The sequence below is a fragment of the Macaca thibetana genome, chromosome 1 (genome assembly GCF_024542745.1).
Source record: "Macaca thibetana thibetana isolate TM-01 chromosome 1, ASM2454274v1, whole genome shotgun sequence".
NCBI lineage: Eukaryota > Metazoa > Chordata > Mammalia > Primates > Cercopithecidae > Macaca > Macaca thibetana.
In genome coordinates this window covers 38,928,269-38,951,371 of record NC_065578.1, presented here as the reverse complement: position 1 = coordinate 38,951,371, position 23,103 = coordinate 38,928,269, and the positions used below count along the sequence as shown (strand labels likewise).

The window sequence follows — 23,103 nt, the reverse complement described above, 5'->3', positions numbered from 1 at the left end:
GCCTCCCGGGTTCAAGCGATTCTCGTGCCTCATCCCTGCCCCTGACTGAGTAGATGGGGTTATAGGAGTGCACCACCATGCCCGGCTAATTTTTGTATTTTTAGTAGAGATAGGGTTTCACTATGTTGGCCAGGCTGGTACCGAATTCCTGGCCTCCCACCTTGGCTTCTCAAAGTACTGGAAATACAGGGGTGAGCCACCATGCCCTGCCAATTTCCCTTGTTTTAAGCCACCCAGTTTGTAGTAATTTATGACAGGCCTAGGAATCTAATATAGGAACCACATTCATCATAAAATATCTCCCACAGGAAATATTTTTTTGGGGGGGTAGATAATTAGCATGAAGATTGGGCTGAAAAAAAAAAAAAAAAAAAAAAAACCATCTTAGGTTGTATCAAAAAGCTAATGTTGGCCAGGTGCCGTGACTCACGCCTGTAATCCTAGCTCTTTGTGAGTCTGAGGTGGGCAGATTAGTTGAGGCCAGGAGTTCGAGACCAGCCTGGCCAACATGGCAAAACCTCATCTCTATTATAAACTTTTATAAATAAATTTTTAAAAAACTAGTGTTTGTCTTTGACCCAACTTTCTTCCTTACCTTGGAGATAGATGCTTCAGGCCTCCCACAGCATGTTCCTTTTTCTGTCCTAAATGTCAGCACATCCTCTAAAATTCCATCTGGAACCTTTTGGATGATCTGCTTTAAATGGCCCTTTTACTCTAATGGCTTTATCTTTTGCCTTCTCCCTGTATATTTCTTTCTTTCTTGAAAGATTTTGAATGAGTTATTTAAAGTATACAGAGGATAGGAAATACTACTGAATAAACACTCATGGGTCATCACTGAGATTTTCCTCCCTATCTTTCTGCACCCCCCACGTTCTCCTTTTCTGCCATCTTTCTGTGCCCATCCCACCCTATGCATTGCTCTCAATCTCCTAAAGAAGGTGAGGTAGGTGCAGAAATCCTAACTCTATGTCTGCCCTTGGTGTATAACTCACACATAGTGGGCGTGAGAATTAAATGACTGACTGTGGGCTTTCTGTAGGGCAGGCAAGGAATTACTACTCTCCAAGTAATTAGAGTATCCCTGGTACCTCATTTCTGCATTTTAGATATGCTCTTCCAGACTGAACTTATCCTGGCATGTTTGCCTTTAAAACCAGATTTCTTTGCCCATAATAATCTGTAATGCGTGGAGCATGTTGGAGATGGGATTCTGCATCCATCACCTCTAGACATATACATACATTTTAAGTGAGAGACTCTTTCTTTTTGAGCCTCCCTTCCAGAACACAGTGAGCTACTTCCCCTCTGGCCTCACAGAAAGGGGAGGGGAGTCAGAGCCAATACCTAGGCATGAGTACAACTAGCTTCCCTGACTCCCTATTGCCTTCTTTTGTCTCTTTTTCACCCTGCAAAGCTTCCCATTAGAGGGTTTTCTGTAGTTTTTAAAAGAAATACTTATTATCTCTTGGTCATAGACTTCAATTTCCCAATTTTCCCTTGAACTTAATGTCTCCAATTAGGATTTCAAGTTACAGAATATCTTTCAGGACCTATTTTTAGTATAATTTAGAGTTCAGAAGATCACTAGGGAGACAAACAAAGCTACAAATAAAATAGCCTAAGGTATTTTTAAAAATATGTTCTCATTCTCTTTTGGTAGGACTAATAGAATTACGATGAATGGAAATGGTACTTTTTTTTTTTTTCACTTCTCCTCATTTGTTTTGGACCACAGGCTCCATTCTGATTTAGGAGTCTTTCCTGCTCAGCATTTCAGTGATAATTCTCCCCATGGTCTATAGGATCCCTGTTCTCCTTGTTTCTATAGCAACAGTCCTGTGTTGCTTGGCTAGAAGCAATTTTCTGCTGCTATGGTGAAGCTCCATTTTTCCATTCCTTTCTCCCTAGTTGCCTTGGTAACGAGTCTCTTCATCTTCTGGTCTCTTGGTGGTAAATTCCACCCCCATCTTTTTTTCTCTTTCTAGTAATAGTCACCTGGTCATGACTTGGACAGTGCTGTCCCATCTGTGAGTGAGCATACTCTGTCATGGTCAGATTGTCATCATGAAATCAGCCTCCCTTTTCCTTTAATTGCATCATTTCTCTGGCCTGCCATCTTTCTGGTGGTTGTCATGGTAACTGTACCCTCTGAAAGTCTCTAGGCAAAGGTTCTACAGTTAACAACCATCATGTGAGAGTGTCTGCCAATATGTGGCCATGCATCTCCATTTTAAACCCAGCCCCAGGCGGGTACCACACATTGGAGAGAACAAGACTTTTGATCAAAGCAGGCTGGATTGAGAAAAGGAGGGACAGGGGACCCATAACTGGAAACTGGTATTCTCCAAACGATATATGTGGCAACAAGGTTTAGGCTGGGTCTGCGAGAGTGGTCATTATGCCAATGGGGATTCAAGTGATTGAGAAATGTATTAGCAGTCATTCCAGCAGGCCTGTCAAGGGCTTGAAACTTGCAGGGGTCATTCCTTTGGCCCAGGGGATCCTGGTGATATGACCTGAGAGTTAGAGCCAATCTCAGTGAAAAAGCAATTAGAACTCTTAAATTGGCTAACAAGGGGTTAGTAGAATAGGTATTTAGGCACCTTTACACATTACTGAACATTTCTATGCCCGTAGGCTGCTTCTTTTACCTCTTTAGAGAGGCCGATGGGGTGTTACTATTTTAATAATACAAAGTGTTCAACAAATGGTGGGTGATATGTGCCAGGGCATTGTAGCAGGCACTTTTCAGACATTACTTCATTTTCTCCTCATGGCAATCTTGAGAGGAATTTAAAGATAAGAACACTGAGGTTAAGAGGTAAAGTTAGACCAGAAGTGCTGGTTCACTCCTATAATCCCAGCAGTTTAGGAGGCCCAGGCAGGAGGATCACTTGAGGGAGGCGGTCACCAGCCTGGGCAACTTGCAAGACCTCATCTGTCAAAAAGAAAAAAAAAATAGTGGGCGTGCAGTACCAACTGGGGTGGGGTGATGGGGTGCTGAGGTGGGAGGATTGTTTGAGCTCAGGAGGTCAAGACTGCAGTGAGCTGTAATTGATTGCACCACTGCACTGAAGCCTGGGCAACAGAGCAAGATCCTGTCTCAAAAAAAAAAAGAGGTGAAGTTAATGAAGTTCACAGAGCTGATAAATGGCAGAGCTGGGATTTGAACCCAGCTCTATATGACCCCAAAGGCCTTTCTTAAACTGGTGTGGTCTCTGGAATTCTACTCCTGTCTGGTCCTAATTTTTTCCACCTCCATTTTAACCTCAGGGTTGCTACGACTTTAATCCTTCCTTTTTTTTTGAGACTGAGTCTTGCTCTGTCGCCCAGGCTGGAGTGCAGTGGCTAATCTTGACTTACTGCGACCTCCTTCCTGTTTCAAGCGGTTCTCCTACCTCCCCCATAGCTGGGATTACAGGCACATACCACCATGCCCTGCTAATTTTTGTATTTTTAGTAGAGATGGAGGTTTCACCATGTTGGCCAGGTTGGTCTTGAACTCCTGACCTTGTGATCAGCACACCTTGGCCTTCCAAAGTGCTGGGATTACAGGGGTGATCCACCGTGCCTGGCTATTTATTTATTTATTTGAGAAGGAGTTTAGCTCTTGTTGCCCAGGCTGGAGTGCAATGATGAGATCTTGGCTCACTGCACCTTACGCCTCCCAGTTCAAGCAATTCTCTGGTCTCAGCCTCCCAAGTAGCTGGGATTACAGGTGTGCACCACCATGCCTGGCTAATTTTGTATTTTTAGTAGAGACAGGGTTTCACCAGGTTGTTCAGGCTGGTCTCAAACTCCTGACCTCAGGTCATCCACCTGCGTCAGCCTCCCAAAGTGCTGGGATTACAGGCTGAGCCACGGTTCCCAGTCAACTTTAATCCTTTCTACCAGACTTCCTTTTCCCTTTCCTATTTTGCAGATTGTAGTTTACTTGCTTGTTTTTCTCTGTTCTCACCCCATCTGTTGCATTCTTTGGCCAAGGAGATGAAAAGGTTTGCTTTCTGTTTTTTTTTTGTTTTGTTTCTTTGTTTTTTGGGACGGAATTCTGCTCTTGTTGCCCAGGTTGGAGTGCAATGGTGCGATCTCGGCTCACTGCAACCTCCACTTCCCAGGTTCTCGTGCCTCAACCTCCCAAGTAGCTGGGATTAAAGGCATGCGCCACCACACCCGGCTAGTTTTTTTATTTTTAGTAGAGACGGGGTTTCACCATGTTGGTCAGGCTGGTCTTGAACATCTAACCTCAGCCTCGGCCTCCCAATATGCTGGGATTACAAGCATGAGCCACTGTGCCGGGCCAAAGGTTTGCTTTGTGATTGAGTGTGAGGTTGTATTACGGGATGAAAATATTAGAGCGGCTGCCCTGGCCTGAGAACTGGGCAGACCTCATTCTGGAGAATGCCACCTCTGACCGGCAAGTCATTCTCCTCTTCATTTAACAAGTATTGGATGTCTCTTCGGTACCAGGTACTGTGCTAGGCACTGGAGATACAGCAATGATCTAGGCAGAATTTATCCCAATAAGTTAGACAAAAAAACAAGAGACCTATTTATAATTTTATATTGTAATAAGCACTATGATAAAAAATAACTTGAGTGCTGTGAAAGAATAATAGGGACGGATCTATTTAGATAGGGTTGCCATCTACTATTCAAGATGGCAGGTGGCCCGGCGCGGTGGTGCACGCCTGTAATCCCAGCACTCTGGGAGGCCGAGGCAGGTGGACTGCCTGAGCTCAGGAGTTCGAGACCACCCTGGGCAACATGGTGAAACCTCGTTTCTACTAAAATACAAAAAATTAGCCGGGCATGGTGGCGGGCGCCTGTAGTCCCAGCTACTCGGGAGGCTGAGGCAGGAGAATCGCTTGAACCCAGAAGGCGGAGGTTGCAGTGAGCCGAGATCGCGCCACTGCACTCCAGCCTGGGCGAGAGAGGGAGACCCTGTCTCCAAAAAAGAACAAACAACAACAACAAAAAAGACGGCAGGTAGTTGAGGTTCTGACACCAGCTAGTTGACTGCAGTCATGTCGCCTGGGTCCTGCAGCTCCCTCCTCCCTAAGCAACCTAGCTACAAAGCCTGAGATCCGCGCAGGCGCACAGACGGTTGCTATGGGGACAGCTGCTCCGGCGCAAGCGCAGACTGCCACAAGATGTCGTCCGTGGCGGCTGCACGAGCAGTTCCTGTGGGCCGTGGGCTCCGGGGCCTGCAACGGACCCTACCTCTTGTAGTGATTCTCGGGGCTACAGGCACCGGCAAATCCACGCTGGCGTTGCAGCTAGGCCAACGGCTCGGCGGTGAGATCGTCAGCGCTGACTCCATGCAGGTATGGCAGTGCGGCTGGCCCGGGCGCCTGGGAACCCCGGAGGCCGCGTGGACACCCTGTGGCAAAGGTCTTAAAGGGTGAACCCCGAGGCTGTAGGGGCGGAGGGAGTAGATAAAGGGAGCCCATACTTACTAAGCGCCCGCCGCATGCCAGACACAGTGCCAGAGGTTTCCCTTATCATCGTCTCATTAACTGCTCACGACGTTACTGTTTGGTAGATACTGTGATCTCGTTTTATGGAGAAGGGAATAGGGGCTTAGGAAGGTGAAACGACTTTTTCCATGTCATATAGCGAGTAAGTAGAAGACATGGTATTTGAACCTACAAGGTCGACATATAGGTATCCAGTAAATATTTTTTGAATAAAAATGATTCCAGAGCTTTTGTTATAACTCTAACTCTAACCCTAACCCAGCGAGATCAGGATAAATTGGATACCACCTATAGTGTCTGCTGGGGGAGTGGAATAGGGTTGACAGTCAGGAGACCTGGATTCTAGTCCTGAATCTGCCATAGGTCATGTGACTTCGGATCAACAATGTCGTTTATATGGACGTTATTTTATGTAACTGTGAAGTGAGGAAAATGTCACCTACCGCACAAGGTTATAGTGCTTAATAAATGGGATCATGAGCGTTAGAACGAAGAACAGAGTCCCTGTCCGGAGTAAGGTCAGACTCGTGGTAAATGGGTTTTTAAGCGGAGGTTTTAAATCATGCTGGCTGATTTAAAGTTGAAGGGGCTTTGTCCTCTTTGAACTGGGAGGCCCAGAAGGGTTGTACATCACATCTGGGAGCATTTTGCTCCGTTAAGAGTGGGTAGTGGGTGACATTTTGGGTAAATCTCTGATGGAGGAACTACAGCAGCTGTTTGTTGATGATAATTTACAGTTATGAGTCTTCACAGAGTAAACGAGATATTGAGCATGAAATAACCTGGCACTGAACATAGCACCTGATGAGTACTCAGCAAAGAAGGGCAGTTCCTTTCCCCAATTCACCCAGAAGCCTACGGGCATAGTTTCTGCTTTCATTAGTTTATTTGGCATGACAAGACCATCAGCACACATGAAACGATTGGATAATTCAACAAATAATTTGTTTGCAGTCCACTTTGTGCCAGCTTCAGAAGACAATTTACCTCAAATCCCAGCTGTCTTTTCCAGGATATGCAACTATAGCCTAACCTCTTCATGCCTTTGTTTCTTCTTCTGTAAAGTAGGACTAATAATATCAACAACATAACATTATTGTGACGATTAAATGAGATAAAGTATGTGCAGTACTTAATACAATATATGGCACATAATAAGAGCTAAAAATACAGTAGTTGCTATTTTCTGCAAGGCCCTACTGAAGAGACAAAATCGTAATTTCTGCCCTTGAGTTTTAGTCCAGCTGAACATAAAACAAGGCAGAGCTAATAAATGTTTGGACAAATATTTTAATGGATTTGCAAGATGTTGGGAGGAGAGAGGCTACAAATGCTAGATTTTATGACAAGTATTATAGAATTACTGAGACAGGAGAAATCATTGAAGGCTGGCTTAGTACAGAAAGCTCTCTGAAAAAGGGCTTGAAAAATAGGTCAAGTTGCGATAGGTAAGAAAGAAGAAAAGACTTATTAAAGGAAAACATGAAGTTGGTCCAAAGGTATTGAGTTGTCTCAGTTGATTGTTCACAGTCAGTTACAGATGGAACTCCTTTTTCTACTCTTTGGCCCCTTCTCACTGCTGTACATGACTAGTCTTTTTTTTTTTTTTTTGAGACAAAGTCTCGCTCTGTCGCCCAGGCTGGAGTGCGGTGGCCGGATCTCAGCTCGCTGCAACCTCCGCCTCCCGGGTTTATGCCATTCTCCTGCCTCAGCCTCCCGAGTAGCTGGGACTACAGGTGCCCGCCACCTCACCCGGCTAGTTTTTTGTATTTTTTAGTAGAGACGGGGTTTCACCGTGTTAGCCAGGATGGTCTCAATCTCCTGACCTCGTGATCCGCCCGTCTTGGCCTCCCAAAGTGCTGGGATTACAGGCTTGAGCCACCGCGCCCGGCCTTGACTAGTCTTAAAAAAAAAAAAAAATGAATGAAGATGAAGATTTAGAAGGTGAAATGGCCATAGTGTGTAGGAAGGATAGTAAAAGGAGACTGTTCAATTGTAGATATGGAATGTGAGATGAGTAACATGATGAAGGTAATGTGTAAGGAACATTCATTTGTGAGCAGTATGTATGGTACTTGGATAAAAAATATCCAAGAATGGTATAATAATAGATCTTTGGTCTGATACTTCAGAGACTTAAGTAATAAGAGTTTCAGTAAGATGGAGTTACACTGATGACATCTAAGGTCCATGCCAATATTTATGTTCTATAATTTCTTTTTTTTTTTCTGGAGACAGAGTTTCGCCTTGTCTCCCAGGCTGGAGTGCAGTGGCGTGATCTTGGCTCAATGCACACTCTGCCTCCTGGGTTCAAGGATTCTCCTGCCTCAGCCTCCCAAGTAGGGATTACAGGCACCTGTCCAACACCCAGCTAAGTTTTGTATTTTTAATTTTATTTTATTTTTATTTTTTATTTTGAGACAGTGTCTCGCTCTGTTGCCCAGGCTGGAGTGCAGTGGCGCCATCTCAGCTCACTGCAAGCTCCGCCTCCCAGGTTCACACCATTCTCCTGCCTCAGCCTCCCAAGTAGCTGGGACTACAGGCGTCTGCCGCCACGCCCAGCTAATTTTTTGTATTTTTTGTAGAGACGGGGTTTCACCATGTTAGCCAGGATGGTCTCGATCTCCTGACCTCGTGATCCACCTACCTTGGCCTCCCAAAGTGCTGGGATTACAGGTGTGAGCCACTGCGCCCAGCCAGTTTTGTATTTTTAGTAGGGACGGAGTTTTGCCATGTTGGCCAGACTGGTCTTGAACTCCTGATCTCAGGTGATCCATCCTCCCCACCCTCCCAAAGTGCTAGGATTACAGGTGTGAGGCACTGCACCTGGCCTTACATCTATTTTTAAGTAGGTTACTGGGTTCTGTCAGTGAGGGTTGGATATAGCTCTATAATAGCTATTATGTCTTGTTACTCATAGCTGTGTACCATAGAAATGTTTCTTTCTTTTTTCTTTTCTTTTTTTTTCGAGATGGAGTTTTGCTCTGTTGCCCAGGCTGGAGTGCAGTGGCATGATCTCTGCTCACTGCAACCTCCACCTCCCAGGTTCAAGCAATTCTCTTGCCTCAGCCCCCCAAGTAGCTGGGATTACAGATGTCTGCCACCACGCTCGGCTAATTTTTGTATTCTTAGTGGAGATGGGGTTCCACCATGTTACCCAGGCTGGTCTCAAACTCTTGACCTCGTGATCCGCCTGCCTTGGCCTCCCAAAGTGCTGGGATTACAGGTGTGAGCCACCGCACATGGCCCAATTTGTGTTTTTAACCAGTGAGAGGAGATGCTGCTTTTCAGTGACTTTAGGTTGACTCAAAAGTATTTGGTAAACATGTAAACAAAATGATATTGTAGATGTTGAATCACCAGCTACTTGAAATAACATTTTCAATTTCAAGTAACTCCACAGGCCAAGCAATAATAAATATCAGCAACTCAAATTTGCATAGCACTGTTTACCAAATGTTTAGTTTCTTCTTTTTCTTCTTCCTTTTTTTTGTTGATTTGAGGTCTTGCTCTATTGCCCTGGCTGGAATGCAGTGGTGCATACATAGCTCACTGCTCTAACTTTGTTTTTGTTGTGTGTTTTGTTTTTTTTTGAGATGGAGTATTGCTCTGTCACCAGGCTGGAGTACAGTGGCACTATCTCAGCTCACTGCAACCTCCACCTCCTGGATTCCAGTGATTCTCCTGCCTCAGCCTCCCGAGTAGCTGGGAGTACAGGCACATGCCACCAGGCCCAGCTAATTTTTATATTTTTAGTAGAGACGGGGTTTCACCATGTTGGCCACGATGGTCTCGATTTCTTGACCTAGTGATCTGCCTCCCAAAGTGCTGGGATTACAGGCGTGAGCCACCACGCCCAGACTTTTTTTTTGTTTTTCAGATGGAGTTTCGCTATTGTGGCCCAGGCTGGAGTGCAATGGCACCATCTTGGCTCACTGCAACCTCCGCTTCCCAGGTTAAGCGATTCTCCTGCCTCAGCCTCTCTAGTAGCTGGGACTACAGGCATGTACCACTGTGCCTGGCTAATTTTGTATTTTAGTAGAAATGGGGTTTCACTGTATTGGCCAGGCTGGTCTGGAACTCCTGACCTCAGGTGATCCGCTTGCCTTGGCATTCCAAAGTGCTGGGATTACAGGTGTGAGACACCGCGCCTGGCACTGCTATAACTTTGAACTCCTGAGTTCAAGCAGTCCTCCTGTCTCAAGTAGCTGGGACTATAGGCATGGAACACTGTGATGGTGAGAGAGAGAGAGAGAGAGAGAGAATTTTTAAAAAATCCTCACAATAGCCTCATAAAATGGATATTATCACTTCACAGTTAAGAAAATAGGCCTAAGGTCTTAGAATAAGTAGCAGACCTGGAGTCTGAACATAGGTTTCTGCTTTCCTTGCCCAGAGGCATATCTACTACACAAAGCCATTTCCTTTAAGATGAGCAGGAGCTGTGGGGTTCAATCAGTAGGGAGTTTTTTGTTTGTTTGTTTGTTTGTTTGTTTTGAGATGGAGTCTCACTCTGTCACCTAGGCTCACGATCTTGGCTCACTACAACCTCTGCCTCCCTTTGGCTCACTACAACCTCTGCCTCCTGTATTCAAGCAATTCTCCTGCCTCAGCCTCCCGAGTAGCTGGGACTGACTATAAGCACGTGCTACCATGCCTGGCTAATTTTTTGTATTTTTAGTAGAGACGGGGTTTCACTGTATTAGCCAGGATGGTTTGATCTCTTGACCTTATGATCCGCCAGCCTCAGCCTCCCACAGTGCTGGGATTACAGGCATGAGCCACTGCGCCAGGCCAGGAGTTTTTAACTTGTATGCCATTCATCCTTCATAGGAGTGTGCAACATTTTGATCAGGATATAAGATGTATTTTAGGATTCATATTGTAAATCACAGTGTTAATTCATAGTGGTATCTGTCAAGTGGAGTGTTGAGCTGACTGGAAGCCACCTGATGTACTTTGGGGATAAAATTCGCTGCAGCTAAGAGATATTAATAGAATCTAATGTCAAGTTCGTATCAAAGACAGATAGTGTTTATTGGAACAAAGGGTAAACTTGGACTTGTGGAGAGCCTAGACAGAACAGTAAACTTCTTTGTTGTAACACACCAAAGGGTGACCAAATAGAAGGTGTGATCACTAGAAAGTTTTTTCAAGTTTCCAAATTGGGTTTTTTAAAACCAATATTTGCATTTTAATAATTCCTTTTGGTGTGCTGCTGAAAATTTTCTATTCAGAAGTGTACCAGTAACTCAAAAACTATTGTACAACACTATCTTAAATGTTAAATTGTCTTGTACCTTATACTGCTTTTGTCACCCCTTTGTCCTGCTTTAAACTGTAGGGTCATCCCAGGCAACACCTACCCAAGGTCAACCCTACAGCACCTACAGGGCAGTTCCTATCCAGAGAAAGTATTTGTTTTTGTAAACATTGAATAAGTGCTTTAAGCTTTGAGGTAAAACTACAACGGGGTTGTTAAAGGTATTGTGTCTATAGTGATAATTTCTTCATGTAGCCTGATATGCAGTAACTTGCTTCTGTAGCCATCTAGCAGCTGAAGGTCCTGCCTGTCCTCTTGCATCCCAGTGTTCTTTTTTTCTTTTTATTTGTTTCCTATGACACAGCCCCAGGAGGTCCTGAAAACACATGCCCTTCCATGATTCTTATGCAAGATAGTTGTGGATTGGGAAGTCAGAATTACTTTCTGAGAGGATTACCTTCTTTGGGATTTCTCTTGGGTTTTGCTGAGGATTTCTACATGGCAATTCTGACAGAAGTGAGAAACAACATTTGTGCTTTATTTTCTGAGTCTTCTGAATGCTGGTTGTTTCACAAATTATAGAAATAAAAATATTCTCTTTCAGTAGTAAGAGTCTGAATTCAAGGAGGGACAGGTAATACAATCCCTGTTTTCCAGGATGGAAAAACGGGAGGTACAGAAAGATTAAAGAGCTGTCTAGAGATCACAGTGCAAGACATGGGGAATTGGATCTGGGTCTTGTAACTCATTTGTAGAGTCTGATATATTTCAGGAAGATGATACCGAAGGTCTTCTTTTCAGTCTGAGTCTTTTTCTTGGCTTGTAAATTCAAGGTACAATGCCGGGCCTTCAGTGACTGGATGAAACATTGTACTGAGAAAATTGAAGGCCCTTGCCAAATATGTACAATGATGGCCTGGAAATACAAACTACCAACTATATGCTAAGAGAAAAGAAACAAAGTGTTCTGTTTGGGTTTATAGAGAGGAAATGTCTCTAATGCCTCAGTTTTTCAAGTCCTGTGGAGAAGCAGTAGCCATACATAGGAGCATAGTTCCTTTTGTGTTTGTTTAAATCTACAAGAGGAGAAGCAAATGATTTTTGGCAGTCTGACTAGTAAGCAAGCAGAATATGTGTCATCTTGTCATCTAATAGATGTGGAGCTCTTTGTTCTTTTTTAAAAAAAAAAAAATAGGCCGGGCGCGGTGGCTCAAGCCTGTAATCCCAGCACTTTGGGAGGCCGAGGTGGGTGGATCACGAGGTCAGGAGATCGAGACTATCCTGGCTAACATGGTGAAACCCCGTCTCTACTAAAAATACAAAAAACTAGCCGGGTGTGGTGGCGGGCGCCTGTAGTCTCAGCTACTTGGGAGGCTGAGGCGGGAGAATGGCGTGAACCCGGGAGGCGGAGCTTGCAGTGAGCCGAGATCACGCCACTGCACTCCAGCCTGGGAGACATAGCGAGACTCCGTCTCAAAAAAAAAAAAAAAAAAAAAAAAAAAAGAAACAAGGTCTCGCTATGTTGCCCAGGCTGGTCTTGAACTCTTGGCCCCAAGTGATCCTCCTGCATTGGCCTCCCAAAGTGCTAGGATTATAGGCATGAGCTACCCCACCTGGCCTCTGTATTCTTTTTGTCTGCTTTGAGACATACTCTAGGAGCCGTGTTTGTACCAAAAGACAGTCTGATCAAGGGATATGGGATGCTTCGGGGAGGGATATGAAAGGAGAGATGGGATGGTGGATCACAGTGGCTTAATAAAATGTGAAATAAAAGGCTTGAAGACCTGTGGTTTTGTTTGTTTTTGTGTTTGTTTTTTTTCTTAAGACCTGTTAACCAGGAGAAATGGGGTCTATCTGGAAGCTATTTGACACAACCGACAAAGGCAGTCTTTTTTTTTGAAATGGAGTCTTGCTCTGTCACCCAGGCTGGAGTGCAGTGGCGTGATCTCGGCTCACTGCAAGCTAAGCCTCCCAAGTTCTAGCGATTCTTCTGCCTCAGCCTCCTGAGTAGCTGGGACTACAGGCGCGTGCCACCACACCTGGCTAATTTTTTGTATTTTTAGTAGAGATGGGGTTCCACCATGTTAGCCAAGATGGTCTCGATCTCCTGACCGCAGGTGATCTGCCATCCTCAGCCTCCCAAAGTGTTGAGATTACAGGCATAAGCCACCGCACCCAGCCAAAGGCAGTCTTTTAGAAGGACTGAGACTTACAAGAGGCTAAAAAGGAAATCTCAAAATTTTCAACTTATCATTCATATATATATACACACACACACATATAAATAATGAGTTTCTAGGTCCCTTGGTTCACTTCCATTGTAAATGAATTTAGTTTTCCTTTGGCTACAGTATTAAGCTGTGTATTTTGTACATATGTGGTCATGTTTTTGCACCTACAGGGAGAACTTTGGAGTCAAATATGTGTTATATAAGGAAGGAGAAGTGACTACTGGCCAAATAGGAAACCACAGGAGAGCACAAATGAGGCTTGCAGATTCAGATTCATGAGGATGAGTGCTACCCTGATGTTTCAGTGCCTGGGGCAGGGTGTTGAAGCAGCTCCACTTCAAAAATAAATACATATTTGAGGAGTAAAAGTTACTTAGGGCATAAAGGAATTCACATATGTGCTCCAGTGTGGTTTAATGGAATTGGTTTTGTTTTTTTGTGTAGTTTTGGATTCCTTGGAAACTTGAATCAGACCAGGACCCTGCTTGCCTCTTGATTCCTTTGGGGCTCTGCTTGTGAGTAGCAGCCTCCCTGTACCTCCCTCATTGTGGCAGTCAGAGTTCAAGCCCTCACTACAGGAATGATCATAATAATTATACTACTGAAGATAATAGCAAGAATAATATATGTCAGGCACTGTTCTAAAAGTTTGACAAATATTATCTAATATCCTCACCATAACCTTTTGACGTGGGTACTGTTATTGTCTCATCCCTACTAAAAATTACTTTCTTAAATCCTCATCTCCATGCTGTTTTATACTTTTCCCTCTAACTCTTATTTATTTATTCTTTCATCCTCCATCCCATTCTTTTCCTCTGTACCACTGTGTACATTTTATTAAGCAGAGAAGTGGAAGGAATAATATTACTGACAAAAGAACAGTATGGGCAAAGTTAAGAAAATGCATAGTATGTTTTCAAGGAATGACCAGCAACTATCTGGCATAGAAGGTACTTGAGGGACAGTGGTAGGAGGTAAAACTAAAAATATAGACCCTGGGAACAAATTTTTGAGGCCCTCAAAAGTCATGCCATGAGGTTTGAGGTTTTAAAGAGGGAAGTGATAGTAAATCTATTTTTTTTTTTTTTTTTTTAAGACGGAGTCTCGCTCTGTAGCCCAGGCTGGAGTGCAGTGGCCGGATCTCAGCTCACTGCAAGCTCCGCCTCCCGGGTTCACGCCATTCTCCGGCCTCAGCCTCCCGAGTAGCTGGGACTACAGGCGCCCGACACCTCGCCCGGCTAGTTTTTTGTATTTCTTAGTAGAGATGGGGTTTCACCGTGTTAGCCAGGATGGTCTCAATCTCCTGACCTCGTGATCCACCCGTCTCGGCCTCCCAAAGTGCTGGGATTACAGGCTTGAGCCACCGCGCCCGGCCTTTTTTTTTTTTTTTTTTTGAGACAGAGCCTCGCTCTTTCGCCCAGGCTGGAGTGCAGTGGCGCAATCTTGGCTCACTGCAACCTCCACCTCCCGGGTTTAAGCCAGTCTCCTACCTTAGCCTCCTGAGTAGCTGGGATTACAGATGCATGCCACCATGCCCGGCTAATTTTTGTATTTTTAGTAGAGACGAGGTTTCACCGTGTTGATCAGGCTGGTCTCGAACTCCTGACCTCGTGATCTGCCTGCCTCGGGCTCCCAAAGGGCTGGAATTATAGGCGTGACCCACTGCACCTGGCCTGTAAATCTATTTTACGAAGTAACTGGATGGAGAATGGGTTAGAGAAGGAAAAACAGTTTAGGATTCTGTTACATTAACCTGGGTGAGAGAGGCTGGAGTTGGGCTTTGGCTGGAGAGAATAGGTAACCATTTTGATATTTTGGAAGCAGAACCAGTAGGATTTTGGTTATTGAATTGGAAGGACTATGAAAAAAATGAGAACAAAGCATTTTTACTGACAAATTTTACTCAGAAAAATGAGACATGCGGGGGCTGGGCACAGTGGCTCACACCTGTAATTCCAGCACTTTGGGAGGCTGAGGTGGGCAGATCACCTGAGGTCAGAAGCTCGAGAGACCAGCCAGACCAACATGGAGAAACCCCATCTCCACTAAAAATACAAAAAAATTAGCCAAGCGTGGTGGTGCATGCCTGTAATCCCAGCTACTCAGAAGACTGAGGCAGGAGAATCACTTGAACCCGGGAGGCAGGGTTGCAGTGAGCTGAGATCACGCCACTGCACTCCAGCCTGGGCAACAAGAGCGAAACTCCGTCTCAAAAAAAAAAAAAAAAAAAAGAAAAGAAAAATGAGACATGCTTATTAAAAAAATCCAGTAACACTGAAAAGTACAAAGACAATATAACCATAGTCTTAGCATCCTGGAGTAACCATTTTGGTTTACATCCTTCCAGACATTTGTATATATATTTAAGCACATGTGTCATGTGTATATATGTTATTAGATAAATTGACTCAGAGGTTAGATGCTATTCTATTTTCTTTTAACAGTATGTTATGGATATCTTTATATGTTAATGTATATAGCTATATCAGTAGTCTCAACTTGGGGTGATTTGGCCTCCTAGGGGACATTTGGCAATCCCTGGAGACATTTTTGGTTCTAATAACTGGGGAGGTGCGTTCCTGGCATCTAATGGGTAGAAGCCAGAGACATTGCTAACATTCTAGTGGGCACAGGACAACTTCCCATAACAGAATTATTTGGCCCCAAATATTAATTGTACTGAGGTTAAGAAACTGTCCTATATTATTGTTTTTATAATTTTTTATTTATTGATTGATTGAGACAGGGTCTCACTATGTTACCCAGGCTGGTTTCAAACTCCTGGGCTCAAGCAGTCCTCCCACCTCACCTCCCAAGTAGCTGAGATTACAGGTGTAATTTTGATTTTGAAATAGTTGTAGATTTTTATTTTTATTTTTATTTTTTTGAGACAGTTTCCCTCTGGTTGCCCATGCTGGAGTGCGATGGTATGATCTCGACTCACTGCAACCGCCACCTCCAGAGTTCAAGTGATTCTCTGCCTCAGCCTCCCGAGTAGCTGGGACTACAGGCATACGCCATCACGCCCAGCTAATTTTGTATTTTTAGTAGAGATGGGATTTCTCCATGTAGGTCAGGCTGGTCTCAAACTCCTGACCTCAGGTGATCCATCCGCCTCAGCCTCCCAAAGTGCTGGGATTACAGGCGTGAGCCACTGCACCTGGCCCGAAATAATTGTAGATTTACACAAGAGTTTCAAAGATAGTACCAAGAGTTCCTGTATACCCTTCATCTACTTTGTCCTAATGTTAATATCTTACATCATCATGGTACATTTATTAAAACTAAGAAATTGATATAGGTACAATACTATTAACCAAACTGTAGTCTTAGATTTCACTAGTTTTTTCACTCATGTTCCTTTTCCATTTCAGGATTCAGTTTAGGATACCATACTGTAGTTAGTCATCATGTATCCTTAGTCTCCTCTAATCTTTGACAGTTTTCAGTCTTTCCTTGTCTTTTATGACCTTGATACTTTTGAAGGGTACTGGTCAGCTCTTTTGTAGATGTCTCTCCATTTGGGTTTTGGTTTCTCATGATTAGACTTGGCATTATGGATTTTGGGAAAGTATACCACAGAAGTGAAGTACCCTTCTCACTGGATCACATCAAAGTATGATATCAACATAGTATTAGCATGGCTTATTACTGGTGATGGTAACTTTTGATCATTTGGTTGAGATTGTGTACACGTTTCTTCACTGAAAAAGTCACGATTTTTCCCTTTTCGTGTTATTTTTCTTTTCCATTTCCATAAAATGACAGTACCTAGTCATATTTGTTGGAAATCAGTTGCCAAGTCTGGCCCACTCTGAATAGAAGAAGAATTAAGCTTCACTTCCAGGAGGAAAGCATATCAAAGAATTTGCGGACATATGTTAAAAGCACCACAGTAATTAATAAATATTTTAGGGGAGATACTCTCAGGCTATGCAGATGTCCTATTTCTCCTTAAAGTTTCACCCTCTGATTTTAGCATTCATCGGTCTTTCCTGTCTTTGTTTTCTTCCTTTCTTCCTTTTCCTTCCTTTCCTTCCTTCCTTCCTTCCTTCCTTTCCTTCCTTTCCTTCCTTTCCTTCCTTTCTCTCTCTCTCTCTCTCTCTCTCTCTGTGTTTGTGTGTGTGTGTGTTTAGTACTTCCTATCTGGTACTACAAGATGCTTCTAGTCCCTTTCAGTGGAAAGAGCTAGGAAATGTATGTATGTATATTAATCTGTTTATACACACATCTATATTTATTTCTCTATCTGTATGTATATTAAAATAAGCATGGGATTTTACTGGTATCTCTGACTCTAATCCAGCACCACAAGATTCATTCTTGTCTTCCCCCTTGCTTATTTGTGACTTCTTTGTAAGAAATTTAGCTCTCTCCGGGCGCGGTGGATCAAGCCTGTAATCCCAGCACTTTGGGAGGCCGAGACGGGTGGATCACGAGGTCAGGAGATCGAGACCATCCTGGCTAACACGGTGAAACCCCGTCTCTACTAAAAAATACAAAAAACTAGCCGGACGAGGTGGCAGGCGCCTGTAGTCCCAGCTACTCGGGAGGCTGAGGCCGGAGAATGGCACGAACCTGGGAGGCGGAGCTTGCAGTGAGCTGAGATCCGGCCACTGCACTCCAGCCTGGGCGACAGAGCGAGACTCCGTCTCAAAAAAAAAAAAAAGAAATTTAGCTCTCATTCTCTACAGTGTATTTACTTATTTGTGTAACCTGTAGTTTCAGTGATTACTCCTGTGAGAAACAGATTTACCAACTAGAGTACAATGTTTGCCTACAGTTTGTTTGTTTTTATCCTTACAGTATCCAGTAGTAACATTGTTTTATGAAGCTACTTAGATCAGCTCCTTTTGTTTTCCTCCCTGAGGTTATATCAGACGTTTGTTACACAGTTAGATTTCGTTTGTTATAGTCTGCAGTCTATCCTGGGTTCCCAGATATTCTGGTTATTTTAAAAAATTTGCATACAGTGGGCAGCTGCAGTGGTTCATACCTCTAATCCCAGCACTTTGGGATGCCAAGGAGGACGATTGCTTGGGCCTAGAAGTTTGAGATCAGCTTGGGTAACACAGTGAGAGCCCATCTCTACAAAAAAAAAAATTAGCCAGGCATGGTGGCACATACCTGTAGTCCCAACAGGAGGATTGCTTGAGCCAGGGAGGTCAAGGCTGCAGTGAGTCATGATGGGGCCACTGCACTCTAGCCTGGAAAACAAAGTGAGACTCTGTCTCAAAAAAAACATTTTCTAAATTTTTTGCATACATACAGTAAAGTGTACTTTTTAGGATGTTTAGTTGTATGGATTTTGACAGATGCATAGAGTCAGATATATACCCCACAGTACCATACTGAACAGTTCTATCACCCTAAAAAATCCCTTATAATGGCCCCTTTGTAGTCAACCCCTCTATCTCCCCCAATCTCTGGCAATGACTTATATGTTTTCCATCACTATCGTTTTGCCTTTTCCAGAATGTCTTAAAATGAAATCATGCAATATGCAACCTTTGAGGTTTGGCTTTTTTCACTTAGCAAAATACATTTTTTTTTTAAAGATAGATAGATAGATTGATTGATTGATTGATTTGAGACAGGGTCTCACTCTGTTGCCCAGGGTGGGGTGCAGTGGCACCATCTCAGCTCACTGCAGTGTCAACTTCCTGGGCTCTAGCAATCCTCCCACCTCAGCCCCCCAGGTAGCTGGGACTATAGGCGTGTGCCACACCACACCTGGCTAATTTTTGTATTTTTTGTAGAGACAGGGTTTCACCATGTTGCCCAGGCCGGTCTGGAACTCCTGAGTTCAAGCAATCCACCTGCCTTGGGCTAGGATTATAGGCATGAGCCACTGCGCCTGGCCAGCAAAATATGTTTAAAATTCTTCCATGTTGTTGCATGCGTCCAGTGCTCTTTATTGCTGAGTAGTATTTCATTGTTTGCATGTACCATAGTTTGTCTATTCACCTTTTTTTTTTATTCGAGACAGAGTTTCGCCCTTGTTGCCCAGGCTGGAGTGCAGTGGTGCGATCTCGGCTCACTGCAACCTCCGCCTCCTGGGTTCAAGGGATTCTCCTGCCTCAGCCTCCCGACTAGTTGGGATTACACATGCCTGCCACCGCACCCAGCTAATTTTTATATTTTTAGTAGAGATTGGGTTTTGCCATGTTGGCCAGGATGGTCTGGAACTCCTGACCTCAGGTGATCCTCCCACCTTGGCCTCCTAAAGTGCTGGGATTACAGGCGTGAGCCACCATGCCCAGCCAATGTTGAGCTTCTTTTCATATCCTTATTTGCCATCTGTTTATCCTTGGTGAAGTGTCTGTCAGATCTTCCACCCACAGGAGTGGGGTTGTTTTCTTATTGTTGAATTTTAAGAGTTTTTTTTTTTTTGAGAGGAAGTTTTGCTCTTGTCGCCCAGGCTGGAGTGCAATGGCATGATCTCGGCTTACTGCAACCTTCACCTCCCGGGTTCAAGCAATTCTCCTGCCTCAGCCTCCTGAGTAGCTGGGATTATAGGTGCCTGCCACCACACCCGGCTAATTTTTTGTATTTTTAGTAGAGACGGGGTTTCACCATGTTGGGCAGGCTAGTCTCGAACTCCTGACCTTAGGTGATCCACCTAACTCGGCCTCCCAAAGTGCAGGGATTACAGGCATGAGCCACCGTGCCCGGCCAAGAGTTCTTTATGTATATCCTGGGTACAAATCCTTTATCAGTATGTTATTCACAAATATTTTCTCCCAATCTGTGGCTTATTTTTTCATTCTCTTCACACTATCTTTCACAGAGCAAAAGTTCTACATTTTTATAATGCCCTATTTAATTTATCTTTTTTTCTTTTATGAATTGTATCTTTGAAGTCATTTTAAAAACTCATTGTCAAGCCCAGGATCATGCAAGTTTTCTGTTCTTTTCTTTTCTTTCTTTTTTTTTTTTTTTTTTGAGTCGGAGTCTCGCACTGTCGCATGGGCTGAAGTGCAATGGCATGATCTCAGCTCACCGCAACCTCTGCCTCCTGGGTTCAAGAGATTCTCCTGCCTCAGCCTCCCAAGTAGCTGGGATTACAGGCGCCCATCACCATGCCCGGCTATTTTTTTTTTGTATTTTTAGTAGAGGCCGGGGTTTCACTATGTTGGCAGGCTGGTCTTGAACTCCTGACCTTGGGATCCACCTGCCTCGACCTCTCAAAATGCTGGGATTACAGGCCTGAGCCACTGCACCTGGCAAAATTTTCTTTTTTTAAAAAAAGAAGTTTTATAATTTTTATAAGTTTTATAACTTTATAAGTTTTTATAAGTTTTATAATTTTGCATTGTACATTTAGGTCTGTGATCAACTTTCAATTAACTTTTGTATAATGTGGTATATCAGATACATATGGATATTCATTTGTAACACCTTTTTTGAAATACTATCTTTTCTCCATTGAATTGCCTTTGTACCTTTGTCAAAAATCAGTTGATTATATTTGTGAGTCTGTTTCTGGTATCTCTGTTGTGTTCCATTGATCTGTGTGTCTGCTCTTTCACAAATACCACATTGTCTTGATTGTTGTAGCTTTATAATAAATCTTGAAATTGAATAGTGTTAGCTCTCCAGCTTATCTACATTATTGTTTTAATCCCTGTTATAGATGCATCATGATTTACTTAACCAGTTTTCCACCGAAGGACATTTGAAGTGTTCAGTTTCTTGCTGTTATAAATGATGCAGAGATGAACATCTCTGCACTTACGTATTTTTGCCCTTATATGATTCTCTCCTCAGGGTAAATTTCTAGAATGATATTATTGGTTAAGAGGCTACACACATGAGTTTTTTTTCCCATCTTCTTCCACTTCAACAGCTTTAGTAGAGGGTATATTTTGTATTATTGTTCTTATTGAGGTTAAAATCACCTAACATTAACCATTTAAAAATGAACAATTCAGTGACATAGTACAATCACAAGGTACTACAACCACCACATCTATTTAGTTGCAAAATAGTTAATCACCCCAAAAAGAAAATCGCATACTCATTAAGCAGTTACTCCCCATTTCTCCTTCCATGCAGCCTCTGGAAACCTCCAGTCTGCTTTCTCTCTCTATCGATTTACCTATTCTGGGTTATTCTTTTTTTTTTTTGAGATGGAGTCTCACTCTGTCGCCCAGACTGGAGTGCAGTGGTGCGATTTCAGCTCACTGCAAGCTCCGCGTACCAGGTTCACACCATTCTCCTGCCTCAGCCTCCCAAGTAGCTGGGACTGCAGGTGTCTGCCACCACGCCCAGCGAATTTTTTTTATATTTTTAGTAGAGACAGGGTTTCACAGTGTTAGCCAGGCTGGTCTCGATCTCCTGACCTGGTGATCTGCCCACCTCAGCCTCCTAAAAGTGCTGGGATTACAGGTGTGAGCCACTGCACCCGGCCTATTCTGGGTTATTTCATATAAATGGGATCAGGGATCAGACAACGTGTGATCTTTTGTGTCTGGCTGTTGCTGCTGCCTTTTTTTTTTTTTTTTTTTTTTTTTTTTTTAAATATAGAGGTGGAGTCTTGCTATGTGGCCAAGGCTGGTTCCAAACTCCTGGGCTCAAGCGATCATCCGACCTCTGCCTCCCAAAGTGCTGGGATTACAGGCGTTAGCCACCACTGTGTCTGACTTCTTTCACTTACATTAGCTGTAGCATGTATTGGTACTTTATTCCTTTTAATAGTTGAATAATTTTCCATTGTATATATATATACTATAGTTAGTTAATCTGTGGATAGACATTAGCACCTTTAGGCTATTGTAAATAACACTACTGTGAACTATGTTATTACAATACTATGTTATTGTAAATAACACTACTATGAACATGAGTGTACATGTTTGTTTTAGTACCTGTTTTGAATTATTTGGGGTATATACTAGGGAGTGGAATTGCTACATCATATGGTAATTCTGTATTTAACTTTTTAAGGAACTGCCATATTGTTTTTCACAGTAGCTATACCATTTTACATTTCCACCAGCAAAGTACAAGGGTACCAAATTTCTCCCTATCTATTCTAACACTTACTATTTTCCTTTTTAAAAAATTGTAACCATCTTAGTGGGTATGAAAGTGGTATCTTACTGTGGTTTTGATTTATATTTCCGTAATGACTAACGATTTTGAACATTTTCTGGTGTGTTTGTTGACCATTTGTATCTTCTTTGGAAAAATATCTATTCAAAGTCCTTTGCTCATTTTACACGTGAGTTGTTTTTTTGTTGTTGAGTTGTTTTTGAAAGATATTGCCGTACTACTTTGGAGACCATGAAACAGACATACCAGTACGATGTCTGTTTCACCTCACACGTGCAGTTCTGTGTATTCCCTGTCTTTTTCATCTTTGTCAATCTGGTAAATAAGAAATGGATTTCTTTTTAATTTCATTTCCCAGGGAGGTTAATTATCTTTTCAAGGATATATTGGCTATTTGTGTTTCTCTTTAATTTTATTTTTGTAGAGATGTTGTCCCTTTGTTACCAGGGGTGGTCTTGAACTCCTGGCCTCAATCAATCCTCACACCTTGGCGTTACAAAGCACTGGGATTACAGATGTGAGCCACTTTACCTAGCTTGGCCATTTGTGTTTTTCTTTTTTGTGTTTTCTGTTTGCTCTGCCTTTTATTTATTTATTTATTTGAGACAGGGTCTTATTCTGTTTCCCAGGCTGGAGTGCTGTGGTGTGATCTCTGCTCACTGCAGCCTCCACCTCCTGGGCTCAAGCGGTCCTTCCACCTCAGCCTACCGAGTAGCTGGGATTACAGTTGTGTGCCACCACACCTAATTTTTTTTTTTTTTTTTTTTTTTTTTGAGACAGTCTTACTCTGTCGCCCAGGCTGGAGTGCAGTGGCGTGGTCTCGGCTCATGGCAGCCTCTGCCTCCTGGGTTCAAGCAATTCTCCTGCCTCAGCCTCCCAAGTAGCTGGGACTACGGGCATGCGCCACCACAGCCAGCTAATTTTTGTATTTTTAGTAGAGACAGGGTTTCACCATGTTGGCCAGAACAGACACCTAACTAATTTTTGTTTGTTTGTTTCTGTAGAGATGGGGTTTTGCCATGTTGCCCAGGCTGGTCGTGAACTCCTGAGCTCAAGCGATCTGCCT

The 23,103-nt window shown here is 43.3% G+C and overlaps 3 protein-coding genes across 5 annotated transcripts in view; 2 read left to right on the top strand and 1 right to left on the bottom strand.

Moving 5' to 3' along the window:
* The window catches only part of NT5C1A (5'-nucleotidase, cytosolic IA), a 569,993-nt gene that overhangs the window by 337,325 nt on the left and 209,565 nt on the right, over positions 1-23,103 (top strand). The window lies entirely within an intron of this gene.
* The window catches only part of CAP1 (cyclase associated actin cytoskeleton regulatory protein 1), a 381,786-nt gene that overhangs the window by 180,934 nt on the left and 177,749 nt on the right, over positions 1-23,103 (bottom strand). The window lies entirely within an intron of this gene.
* The window catches only part of TRIT1 (tRNA isopentenyltransferase 1), a 49,860-nt gene continuing 31,893 nt past the window's right edge, over positions 5,137-23,103 (top strand). For all 3 annotated transcript variants that reach the window (XM_050799346.1, XM_050799356.1, XM_050799365.1), the window contains exon 1: positions 5,137-5,330. In XM_050799346.1, the coding sequence (XP_050655303.1) occupies positions 5,157-5,330 (174 nt within the window). In that variant the 5' untranslated portion in view covers positions 5,137-5,156. The remainder of the gene's footprint in view (positions 5,331-23,103) is intronic.